Here is a 13451-nt window from a genome sequence, read left to right on the forward strand (position 1 = left end):
AGATGAGCATGGTTTAGAGAAAATTTAGTCTCCAGTTAGACTCATTATTGATGCCCTATGGACCTGGTCTGCTCGCTCCAATTTTGGGGCTGACTTTAGATAAGGGCTGGATGATAATTCAATATGATTCTTTGTCTTCTTCTGAATTAAACATTACATTTTGTTTCGTATAATCCATAACAGCGATGCACACAGTTCATTGTTTAGTACATAGAAGCTAATTACCATGTTGTCATATCAGGCTGTCATCTTTAATGTTACTTTTATAGCATCAAATCATAACAGAACAGAAACAGAACTTATCTCCTGTCACTTTACCTATAGAACAGGTCTAGGCTGTACTCCCATCATGACCAAACCTTGCACAGAACACAGTGGATATGTATTGATACGCCACCATTGCCAAGTGCTTGCTTGGTGGTGGAAAGGAGAACTTCCTTTTTAGAGGCAAAAGCCTTGAGCAGAACTCGACTTATAGTGGGTATGTATTGATATAGGAAAATATCTATAATAATATTGTTATAATTATCTCAAACAAATAACTCCTGCTCGGACGCTCCGGGGAAAGTCTTTGCTGTTGATCCCACCCAACCTCCTTTGAACTTCTTGCAGTATGTAGAGTTTGTACCTTGTTGCTTACAAATTCCCATTAAGTACAGTGCAAACTCTGCAGCTTCATTATTTGCCCAGAGATTACTTTGTACTTCCCAGGCCCTGGTGTGTCAGTAAGTTTGTGGTAATTCTTATTAAACTGAACTACACTGAGAACAATCTAAGCAAAACTAATAGAACTCTTAAAAGTAGACGAGAGCCCAGGTAAAGCCAAGGGCATTGGCTATAATGCATACCTGCCTTAGTTGACACTGTACTTTAAAAAATGCTATAACAAATTTGCAATTACTCAATTATTAAGTAACCAAAAATCAACTGACATTTAACTGAACTTGGGGTGTTGAAGATACTGAGGGATTTGTATTTGTATTTTTTAATGGAAGAAAACCGTGTGTGTGTGTGTGTGTGTGTGCGTGTGGGTACAGAAGCAGGCAAACAGTCCACTGGCTGGAATAAACATTTTTATTAAGTTATAGTTTTAGAAAAAAAATCCAACACAAATTCACAAACAATGACTAACATGCACATTTTTAGTATACAAGACAAAACAGTTACTTTTCAATATGAAAATGCCATTCTACATGTCAGTATCTCACAGAGATCATTGATTAATACACCAGTATTAAGGTCGGAGAACACACTATAGAAAAGCAGTAGGTTTGTCTTTGATGGCCATGTTTAAAAAATATACGGAAGCTATTTACACTGCACCAAGTACACTCCTTTCTAGCAACAACAATCACAGAAACCAATTTAAACAAACCGACCTTATGGATATAACAGATATGTTGTTCTGAGATCAAATATTTCAACCATCCCAGATGTTGGCTCCAATCATCTCTAATTTTCCTTCAGATTTGTACTTTTTGTAGTTTTTTTATTAAAGCACAAGGCCAGAAACACGTTTATTTTTTTTCTGATATGAGCATGAGCAGAGGTCAGAAACATTAGGCTAAATTAAACTATGTAAATAATAAAGAAACTCTGAGAAACTACCACACATTTAAATGCTGCAAATTAATGACCAATGACTCTGCCATCTGGCGATGAGGTTGCCTTATTTCGATATTAACGGAAATATTAACACCACTCGGATCACGTATTTGCGCACACAAACTGCTTTGGGGCCCGGTCACACCAGAAAGCAATACTCAGCTGAACATCTTTGTGAAAACAGGCATTGCTAGTGGCTTGGTGACATAGTGAATATTCACAGGGCTAGTTGATGAAGCTCTCAAGCTAATGGCTAAATAAGCTAGACAGGTGGGAACATGCTAGTTAGCTAGCTCATTAGCTTGGTAAATAACGGAACATTATGTTCACATAGTTTATTCAAGATATATTTATACCATCAAAACTGGTCTAAAAAGCCAGACCTCCTCATTTGTGTAGCAGGTTGTACTCTAACACAGGAAGATTTAATGAAAAGTGTGAGTGCAATGCAGCTAAAAAGCTACATTAGCTTTGTCTATTTCGGATTCTCTGGTTCGCTAATAGTTGAGGCATAAATGTTGAACACCACGCAAAAAAACCCCAACAACTTTGCCCTACATGTGAATCTGCCGCAAAATGTTACTGTTGTAAATGCTGGTGTGACTGGGCTTGAACACTGTAACGCTGGAGCATGACAGCCGCAACAATGGTTTGCGTTCGACGTGTAACTCAAAAGAATCAACCAGCCAATTAATTTCAGGTCGCTTGCTCCAATTCAAAGTCACAATCTACCACTACACAACAAAATACTTGTAAAATATGTGATTAAAAATTTGAGCAAACACAGTGAGACTTCTAGCAAAAGCAACGACAGAAAAAGAATGCCTTTGAAGTTGTCTGATAGGGAGAAAAGTAGCGGAGGACATCTGAAACATCATTGACTGTAACACAACAGAACGAGTGCAATAAGAAAGCGGCCATCAGTCAATCAAGCAGTCGAATTGTGACAGCTGTAATAATGGGGCCGGAAAATCAATATCCCATTGACTGGTCTGCAGCAGTCTAATCAACGAGCACAAAGCTTTATGAAACCAGTCAAGGAGCAGATAGGACAGCCTGATTATGTCGGCCGTTTGGACTTTTTACGAGGCCTCTGGGGTCTGCACACCTGTTCAGACGGCTAAGTGAGGACATCCAGTCACCTTGCGTCAATTCCTTGTGCTTTCATTCGACTTTGAGGGGGGGGGGGTTGGGTTAGAGAGTGCAAAATACAGACGACGATGACAGCCTCCGAGCTAATGACCTACACAGCCCCATGTTTGGCAAAGGCACAGTAATGTGTAGCAGTTCAGTTGACTGCATCCTTCCACATCCACATGAACATTGTCAAGACCCCTGTAATCACACCTTGGTTCTTACTCGGGTGGCTTTTGACAGACCCATCCACATGATAAAAGGGCGTGAAAAGTAGCTCCCTCAGCAGAGTAGCAATGTTCTTTTGTTACTGTTCAGTCAGGTATGTGTCCAAAAGACGGTGATGGGGCGGGATGGCGGGTGGGGGTGGGGGGTAAAATGACAGCCGTGCCTTTCGCCCCATTTCCAGTCAGGGGTTCTTTCACTGTGGAATTGGCATCAATTATTCTGATGCCTTAATAGCCCATAAATTATGCCACGGATGGAGTCATACATTTATTATGCCACAGGCCATAAATACTGAAACCAAAATTTCCGGCTTATATCTCAATCCGCTGCAGCTTTCCTCAACTTCCAACCCTTTTTTTTTTTTGTCTTGGGTGGCCCGGTGTTCCCGTTCTGCTCTCATTGAAATTTGAAGCAACATATCCTTTCCAATATCGGGCTCCCTCTACGTCCTGGGCTTCCTGTCCTTCCTCACTTATTTCTTCAAAAAGCAAAAAGCAAAACAATGCCTCTTCTCCAACATGAATCTTTCTCCTCTTTTTTAAAAAAAAGGAAAATCAAACATGAGTGAGCTCTAGTGAAGGCACTATTATCCTGTAGTCCATTGTGCACTGGGCCAGCTGGTCATCGGGGGTGTAGATGTAACATATTTCGTCATATGATATACGTATCTAGAACACAGGTCGTCTAAATGGAGAGAAGGAACAGTACACATGGGATCTGCTTGACTTAGTAACACCACACGTCTCCATTCTCTGTAATCCCGGCTTTTTTCACTAGACTGAGAGCACAGAGCCTGATAGGCATTTATTATTTAGGGGAGGGTGAGATAGAGAACAAATGCCAGGATCTTTCAGAGCGCTGTAGAGAGAGCCTTAAGCTCAGGAGCCAGTGGCTCTTGGACAGACTTAATAATATTTCAGTACATGGTGATAAGTGAGTTAGCGGCACTGTTGATCAATTTGCTATGCATCTTTCATTTAGCTGACAAAGCCTGATAAAAGTTTTAAGCCTGTGATGGGTGTTTCATTTGGCAAAAGCTGCAAAAATGTGATATTGGTGGATATCAGTTCTGTTGTTCGAATTTGAGTTTCTTTTGGAGAAAATATGGATGTAACCAGTGAATATAGGCTAATCACCTGCTGAGTTGACCTTGAGAGGATAAATTCTTGTGAATACACTTCCTTTTTTTTTTTTGCAAAAGATTCTTATATAGGATTAAAGAAACCATAAAGCAAGCAGCCTCGGTCACCTACTTTGGTATGGACTGTATGTGTAAAATGGGTTTTAAGGCAGTAGTATCTCCAGAGATACTAATAAGATAAGTCATGTAGACATCATAACTCCTAAAATGAAACCTAGAGCATGGTGGCACTTACGACGCTGGAAGAAATACTGAAAGATATCATGCACGCAAATCGTCACGTCTCGATCCGATGGTTCCTTTAAAAGAAAGTGGCGTGGTCCCTTTAAGAGTTCGGCAGAGTCCAGTCCATTCCAGTCTTTCCTAGCCCTGCCACTGAGGCCCAGGCCTCGTGCCAGTCCAGTAGAGGGTTTACATAGGACGGGCTGACTGAAGGGATGTAGGGGGAAGGGAGGGCGCTCCGTGGGCTCTGATTAGACATCACCAGACGGAGCAGAGCAGTGCACTGATGAGGACTGCAGAGAGGTACAATGGGCTGAGGCGGATCGCTCCCGAACCCCGCGCTCCCATGCCTGAAACGACAACCAGAACCCCCCCCCTCCAATCAGAAAGAAGAAAAGCTGCACTCTGCTGTGCTATCCTCCAAATTTCTGACAAGTCATCATAAATCAAAAGCCAACTGTGATTTTTTTTTTTTTTTGTTCCATATCTACATTATTACTGGCTTTCAACAGGAGAGGCTATTTAAGTATCCTGAGAAGATAAAGTTTGTATCACATCAAAGAAGAGAGCGGCAAACTGAGCCGCCTCGCAATTTTGCACAGCAGTGAGACGGGAGCACAGAACTGCTTTATATGCTGCAGCGCTGCGCAGCCAGTCAACAAGGAATAATAACCCAATGGCAGAGATGGATGACACCGTGCACGCATTTCTAAAAAGGTCGCTTTTCTCGCACTCGAAATAAGTCTATTACACATGGTTGGAAAGGGATGCAATGAAGCCAAATTAAACGCTGTCTCTAAATTATTGAATCCTTACTCAAGCTTCATCCGCTCAGAACGGAAACGATATGCAGAGGGAAAGACAACAGGGAACTCACTTAATTTATGGATGTGGATGGGTTCACTGCCCACACCTTCTCCACCCTCGCTCATAGCCTTGATCTGAATGAGATAGTTGTCATTGGAGGAGAGGCTGAGCTCCACAGTGGTTTTGTTGGTCAAGATAGTGGTGATGTCATTGTAGCGATGCCTCTTCAGCAGCACCTGGGGCGGGCAGAGGGTGATGCGGAAAAATGAGCTCATGCAAAAAAGGAAAATTGTGGAAATAAATTGGAGCTTTGCTGTGAATTGAGACCTACCAAATATCCAGTGACCTTTGACTCCGTCTCCATAGCTACTACAGAATCCCAGTGGAGCGTGAGTGTGGAGCCAATCATGGTCCATTGTATGTTGAGTGGAGCCCGATCTGGAGCTGGAAAAAGAACCAAAGGTAAAGATATACCACAGGATGTCCTGCAGAACTAGTTCCTGTGTATATAAACTATTTACTGTGGGGCTCCTGCATCATGCAGTGGCTCCACTTGGAGAGATTTTGGATATGAAAAACTCTCGTCTTATCAGTCTGAATAATAAATCGCTGCAGCAGTGGTGCACCCTCGCTAATTAAGACGGAGTGAATTCTAAGGTGGCCCTGAGAGCTCGACACACTGCAACTTAGAAAACATATGCAAATGGACGAAAACAAAAAACGGCAAATGGAGAAAACATCTTCACCAATTTGGCGACACGTGTGCAGCATTTGGAAACAAGTGTGACACAGAGAGGAAACAACACCAAAAGCACTGACGTGCAATATTCACACAGAATCTGTTTTGTCACTTTGCAACCTTTTCCTGAATACTTCATGTTTAGAAACTGGTCCACAGTGATGTTAAGCAACTTAATTTTTTTCATTTGTGTTTTGTGTATCTCACTAATTTCCCCAAATACATTTGCAGCATCAAGTACTGGCGCTACGATCGCCGGCAGCAGATCTCTGACCACGGGAAATGAAAGAGCGACATGGCCAAAGGAAGCTGGATTCCTGGTGTCATGAAACATGAGCATCTTTGGTTACTTTATTACTGAAAATGTCTGTGGGCTAGAAAGAATCTAGCTGGCGCAGCACTTGTCTAGTTTAGCTTTAGCGTCACTCATCGCTGCAGTGATGTTCCACCCAACTCACAGACGTATCTCTTCTTTTTTGCTTTTTTTTAATGTCAATGAAAAGCTCTCTTGTCAGATTGAATCTCGTGAGCACGACCAACAAAGCAGATGAAATGCGGCGTCACGTCATGTTGAGGACAGCACGACGTCATCTGAGAGAGAACGAGGAGGCCATTTAGAAATGATTTCACTGCCCATCTGGGACGGACTCACGTGGTTTCTTTGTGGTGGTGTTGATAGGCGCAGACTGTGGCCCAGGGCCGGCTGTATTGAAGGCCGCCACAGAGAGGTAGTACACCGTGTTCGCTTTCAGCCCCGTAATGTTCACCAGCGTGTAGTTTCCAGATATGCGAACTTTGCCAATGGTGTCAGGTTTGGTGTCGTCTTCCCAGTACACGACCTGTTGGGCAAATAAATATATAAATAAATGAAAATGGTGCCACAAACATCCAGATTCTAGCAATGCATTTCACTGCATTATTGAAATTCATATTCCATCATGAAATCTAAAATGCTGTTTGTATTACAGAAGGGAGGGAGGAAGCGATGATGAATAATACATTTTTGACTAGCGGAGTCTCGATTACTGATGCACATCCTCTCTACCACCCAGGCCATATAAACAGGGCATTAGTGGGTCATATGATAACTGACCTAGGAAGAGAAATGATTTCACGATGATCGCTGCCTCTTCACTTCATGAAAACAACCTCAGCTCTAACTTTTAGGAAAAAACATTCAAAGTTTTCTTGGAAATATTTCAAAATGCTTAATTTGTACTAAGAAATCACCAAAACCGGTTCTCTGTTTAACAAGATGTGAGTTTGTTTTCCTTCAGGCTATTAGTGTCCAATTAAGGGATGTAGATGGAAGAGATATTCAAAAAAGCAAACGGGCTGATTTGCTGCTTGCTTTGGGTCAACCTCAGTATTTATGTGTCAGGTATTAAGTGACATAAGAGTTAAGTCGATGAATAAACTGAAATGTGAAGTCCGCCCTCGGGGATACTCTCTGCTATAAATTATTTCAGTTCAAATTTGTTATCAATTAAAGCTGTGTATGATAAGCAGTTTACAGTAATGTAATCTTTTCAGCAGTAATAATGATGATTACATTAAACTGAAACGTCTAATTAAAGGGCTGAGCTCCATGTATGTGCGGCTCCGTGGCTCCACAGATCCATACTGTCGGTGGCCTATTGAGATTCAGCAGCTTAAACCCACTTCAGGACCGTGTTTGGAGAAATAAGCTCTGTTCTAAAAGGACAATGTGGCCACTGCTATGGCAACTGGAGAGCTTTGTGCTGTGGGCCAGAGGTGACAGATATTGAAAGAGCACCGGGGGAGGAAAAGGAAGAAAAAAAAAACACAGCCCTCTTTGCATTCTTGAAAGGATGAGGGATTTTATTTTCCTCCTGTGGGTTTGCTTTTGAGGTCATTTCATGATATTATTACACTTATAACACAATCTTTGCATACATGAGACCATAGAGTAGAATATTTTATGCTTAAAAATAAAGAAAAAAACTAATTTTAAGAACAATGAACGGACGGTTATGAGCTGATAAACAAGCCACGGGGAAAGGCTCAATTATCATGCTATTTGAAGGGGGAAAAAAAAAAGAAAAGTCATAACGTACCTCATATCCAAGCACTCTTTCAGGGACGGTGGGGAGAGCTTCCCAGATCACTTCAATTTGCACTGCAGACACACTTCTAGTCCTAACCCTCTTAGGAGCCACACTGGGGACTGCAGAAATAGAGAATCCCAGAGACTCATCCAACACCATCACACACACACTAATAGCAATAAGAGGAAAGGCACAGAATAGACCTGTAGTTTCGCTGAAAAGCCACAGCTCTCTTTTAATGGGATCTGTGACTGACATAAGGGAAGACTATCTGCCCAGCAAATTCAATTAACAGAATACCTCCCTGACAGCACAGTGGAGTAAGTGTCTGCTAGGATTTCCTGTAATCTACCAGCATGATAACTAATATCAAGTTGACATTCCCAGCTTGAGAGAGGAGGGAAATAACAGTACCGGGAAAAAAAAAAAATCATTTCATCATTATTATTCCAAGGTCATAGTTGTAAGGAGAGAGATTATAGCTTATTTAAGCAACACTTCTGTCAGGGCAGTGCCGTACCTTCCTCTGCCGAGTACACGGTGCCAATAGAGCTGAAGGGCCCCTCCCCTCGGTTGTTGTACGCCCCCACTTTCACATCAAAGGGCGAGAAGGGTGGGATGGTGTCGTTGCGGAAGACGTAGCGCGCCACGCCAGGTGTGGAGATAACCGCCCGCGTCCACGTGACCGTGCCCACGGGCCTGAAGGCGATGATGTAGCCGAAGCCCTCTCCGTTCTGCATTTCCTCGGGAACAGGCTGAGAGCAAAACACAAAACTATAGTGATATTAAAACGCATACAGACAAAGAAACAGACAGGCCCGTCTCTGCTGCGCCGCGTCTCGACAAGGGCTTCTGCGATTAGACACAGCCACTCCTTCTTCTTTGCCGGCACCACCCAGAACACTCCACAATCACCTTTCTTGCCTTATCTTTTCCTTCTGCGCGGCTATGCAATTGTAGCTAAAGTGCAAAACTCTTCAGAGGCAGCGCTCTCTGTCCCTGCTTTTGGTGGGAGAAATGACACTGGGAGGCTGAGCTGGAAGAGAGGTGTCTCGCTCTAATGTGGGTCATAAAATCGCTCCGTTCAATTCTGCACAATTAAGCAAAACCATTACTCGGCCACGGAGAGAACAGTAAAATGTGACAGATGACTTACCTCCCATGTTATCACTAATTCAGACTTGGTGCCTCCTCCACCTCCAACATCAGTGGGAGCTGTATCAGGAACTGAGAGATAAAGTCCAGAGGGGAGCAATTAGAACACAGTTTACAAAGCTCAACAACAAATCTCAACCGTACCGGTAGCCTTATGACAAAGGTGCCTGCTGCAGATCCTCTTCTTCCAGTTTACACCCCACAAATCCCTCATTCTGTGCAAACATAAACATTTCACAGCGCCGCGAATTACTCATATTTCCCAAATGTCACTGTGCATAAATACTGAGCCAAGATCTGTCGTAGTCTGCAAACGACATTCGCCTCGCTCACCCCGATCCCATTCACACTCAGCTGTTTGTTGCACTGCAGTGTGATGACAAAGCTGATAGTGGAGGTGGAGGAGCACTCGTGCACGTCCTTATAGTATCCTTTAGTAAGTGGAGCATCACGTTTAATGTGTCAGTAAATGGTTGTTGGAGCATTTATGCCTGATGCCCATGTACAGTTGCTTATTAGGCTTGAGTGTCAGGATGCTTCCTGAAAATTCTCCGACTGTGTATCTATTAATTCAAGACTGTGCACTGAAACAGACGTTCACGTTGCTGTCATAGCTACATCCTGACTTTGAGATGCTATTAGTACTGTAATATGACCCTTAAATATTATTTAACCAAAAAAAAAGAAAGTGTCTGTGAAGACCAGTGTGTTCAAAGTGTTCTTGGGCAAAATACTGAACCCCAGACTGCTGCTGAAGGCTGTGTCATTGCTGTGTGAGTGAATGAGATTCGTTGCTTTCTAATAAGCAGTTGGCACCTTGCACGGCAGCCTCCTGTGAATGTGCTAGAATCCAGTGCTGAGAACGGGTGAATGTGATGTTTAGAGTAAAAGCACCTTGAATGGTTATACGAATAGAAAGGCACTTTAGTATAGTCCATTTACCAATGCCAAAGCCCGCTCCTTTATGAACAATATAACTACACAAGTCAGGGCAGGCACTCGGCTTTTAGTGACCAAAAACTAGATAGGCTCCAAAAAAATCCATTCACATCTAATCTCTTACTATCATTGAGGGTTAGCAAGTCACTACAAACAGAAACAGTGTGTGAAAAGTAAGTGAAAGAGAAGAACTAGTTCACAGACTGTGGATCCTGCAGCATTTTTTTGTCCAGAAAGAAGAAGAAACTAGTTGTTATTAAAGTAGAAAGTCAGCCCAGAAACAGTCGAGAGGGAACAAATTCTTATCTGAACTATTTTGTTTGGGTTTATTATGTCAGAGGTGTTGTGGTCACATTTTAACTGAATATTTAGTGATGGCTACAAAGACAGAGTGTCTTCTAACACACAGGGGGGAAATATGAATCTGCAGGTTAATGGACGTGTGGTGTGAGAGCGTGTGAAAAGGGTTAATTGCGTGAGTCTCTTGGTCATTGCGTGAGAGTTAGCAGCCTCTGAGCGACTCAATCTCATATGAGTGACCTCTGCATGACCTGCAGGCTACATTAATCTCAGCACAAAGATCGATCTATAAATATTATGAAGATTATGAAGCCAAAAAAAAACATTAATTCATTTTGGTGTTTTTCTTTGAGAGAGGTGCTAAAACACAGACTTGGCCAAAATCATGAAACCTCTCCTGTAACTTTTGCTTTTTTGACTTTTCTCTAAAAGTTTGCACGTCAATTAAAATGCAGCACAAGTCACGAGCTCTGTCAGAGCTGTCAGGACATTTTTATTTTCAGTAGACGATCAAAAGCTTCCCGGTGAATTATTTTTTTTTTTCACCTCAAAAGGTAGTGTGAAGAAATTGTTGCTTTAATATCAGAAAGTTAAAATTAATATCATTTATAGAGGTAATTAACCACATGACTGTAATTACAGTGTAGGGCGAGAATTCTCAAGAAGACTATCAAACAAATCCTTCAACACGAGTGTGTTTGTGTGTGCAGTGAAGTGTGTAGTTTCACATACTGGTGTCCTCTGTCCTGGTCTTGGTCGAGGCCGGGCTCGGCTCTCCGAGGCCTACGTTGTTGCGGGCCACCACCCTGAACTCGTACTCCACCCAGGCGTTCAGACCCACCACTGTGGCTGTCAGCATGTTGCCATTGACCACCTCTGGCACTGTAAAGTGGAAATTAGTTCTCTATAAAATCAGGCTGCCTCACAAGTGGACTCAAATTGAATGATTAATGTATAGAAACCCACATAAAAAAGCAGATAAACCCTGCGGGGGCGACAGGAGGAGTGTTTCACGGTACCTGTGTCAACAGCCTGCCAGCCCACTGTGAACGGCGTCCGAGCCTGGATGATGTAACCGGTGATGGGGCTGCCGTTGTCCCTTCCGGGAGTCCAGGAAAGCTGCGCCGTGCTGTCTGTGATCTCCTCCACTGCTACCTTATCCGGAGGACCTGGCGGACCTAAATCAGTCAGACAACCGGACGGGTGAACCTGAGGTGAGTCTGACCCATTCCGAGAAGCCTCTCCATCAGAGTCATAAAGATTTCTGCAGCTGGTTACATATCAAGGCCATCACGCTCCCCGTAATTAAGGGCTACGTCCTTGTGTGCATGCAGGGGCTTTTTATTCACTGCGTGTGTGATGCACAGGGCTATGAAGTGATTACTGAACATGGGAACACCAGCAGAGGAAAAACACACGGGATGGAATCATTTATGAGGAAAGGAAAGAGGGGCTACATGGGAGCAGGCCATGGTGGGAAGAATAAAAGAAGAGCTAATGGAGAGAGAGATGCAAGTGTTTGTGATTATTACGAGCTCTGGCCCTACCATGTTGCTGTTGTTTGCGCTACTGCTCAATTATTCAAATGCTTTGCATGATATTTTGCCGATGTGTAAATGAGCCAATTATAGTCATTTTCTGTGATAAACATTGCCTTCTCAAAGCACCTGGGACAGCTATTACAGTTTGTCAAGGGCATGAATACCGATGTAAATCTCCAGAGATGAGCCCACACAGAGAGCCAGATACACCGAGCACATATCAACGAAGCTGCCTCAGCCTCAAGTCACACATGTGCGTCACTCCTGCGACACATACAGTAGATAATGCAAACAGAAGCTGACAGTCATTGTGACTGAGGTAGCATCCATTCTTGCTTCGCTCCGGTGTATATTTACAGGAAGCCTCTGGGATTGCTCACATCTTTCTCTGTCAAACTTCTTTCTCCTTGAATACTTGTGCAGATGCTTCAATGCCACATCGTTTTACAGTAAATATGCATTCAGGCACTGGCGTACAATAGCGAGTTCTTGAAATGAATTGGTTCTCTTACCTTTGACGACCAAGATGGCAGAGGTGGACAGGCTCTCGACATCGGTGTCAATAACGCACACATATTTCCCTCCATGGTTCAGCTGGATGTTACGAATCATCAGATCCCCCGATATGGTCTATAAGGGGACGTGATCGTTGAGAAAATAAGGCTAAGTAAGCTTTTGGCTCTGGATTGTTTCAAACATTTATAATGCTTTGCACAATCACACTGTCTCCAGGCCACTGATTTTTGCATCTCTTCAAACACCACAACAACAGGCATGGCAGATGTACTCTGCACAAATAACGCTATTGGCTGCCCTTCAGGCTCTACCCGGCCAAACCAGCCCCCCTCCCCAACACCCAAACACCCCCACCAGCTACACACAGGACACACAAAACAAACACAGTCCTGTTAATTGGCAAGACTTTGCTAATTATTCTGTAATTACACAAGCTCAAGCGAGATACGAGTATCTGTCCCAGCGTAAAGAGCAAATATTATTTTACATAAGCAAGCTGCATGAGGGAGCACGACAAAACAACAGTGAACTTTGAATCAACTTCTTCTTCTGTGTGAGGACAGTTTTTTTTTTTTTTTTTTTAATCTGTGGCTGCGCTCAGGAGAATGCTTTAAAGGATGAGGCTGGTGTACTCTATATTTTTTTATTATCTTAACAAATCCCACCAAAAAAAACAAAACCTCGTCCACAGCATGCTCCATACACTGTCTGTGCAGTCCTCTTAAATAACAAACACTGAATGCAGTTTCCGTTTTTAAAAAGGCTAAACGATGTCCCGTAAAAGCTGGGCGCTGTAGCTTTTAGTGAATATTACTCATACAGGAATAAATATTGTTTTTGTTGGGGACTATTTTCAGCTGTGGATTACACTGACCGGCCACTTTGTTATGTACACTTGTACAATCCAATGTGATCCAATACACCAACTCTGCATTCAATTCTACTGTTACAAAGCTTATTATGTTTCACTTTTTGGAGACACGGTCAGAGAGGTCATAATTCTACTTTATGTTTATTATTGAGGTCGTAGTGCGTGCTGCTGTTGAACGGGAGGG

The 13451-nt window shown here is 42.9% G+C and overlaps 1 protein-coding gene across 1 annotated transcript in view; it reads right to left on the reverse strand.

Moving 5' to 3' along the window:
- Positions 1–4084: 4084 nt before the first annotated feature.
- Positions 4085–13451, reverse strand: part of cntn3b (contactin 3b) — a 50772-nt gene continuing 41405 nt past the window's right edge. Inside the window, exons 14-23 of the mRNA XM_010734936.3 lie at positions 12393–12510; positions 11359–11517; positions 11072–11221; positions 9102–9172; positions 8466–8700; positions 7955–8064; positions 6529–6715; positions 5469–5581; positions 5208–5373; positions 4085–4680 (exon numbers count right to left, since the gene is read on the reverse strand). Coding sequence (XP_010733238.1) covers positions 4589–4680; positions 5208–5373; positions 5469–5581; positions 6529–6715; positions 7955–8064; positions 8466–8700; positions 9102–9172; positions 11072–11221; positions 11359–11517; positions 12393–12510 — 1401 coding nt within the window. The 3' untranslated portion in view covers positions 4085–4588. The remainder of the gene's footprint in view (positions 4681–5207; positions 5374–5468; positions 5582–6528; positions 6716–7954; positions 8065–8465; positions 8701–9101; positions 9173–11071; positions 11222–11358; positions 11518–12392; positions 12511–13451) is intronic.

The sequence above is a fragment of the Larimichthys crocea genome, chromosome I (assembly GCF_000972845.2).
Source record: "Larimichthys crocea isolate SSNF chromosome I, L_crocea_2.0, whole genome shotgun sequence".
Lineage (NCBI taxonomy): Eukaryota > Metazoa > Chordata > Actinopteri > Sciaenidae > Larimichthys > Larimichthys crocea.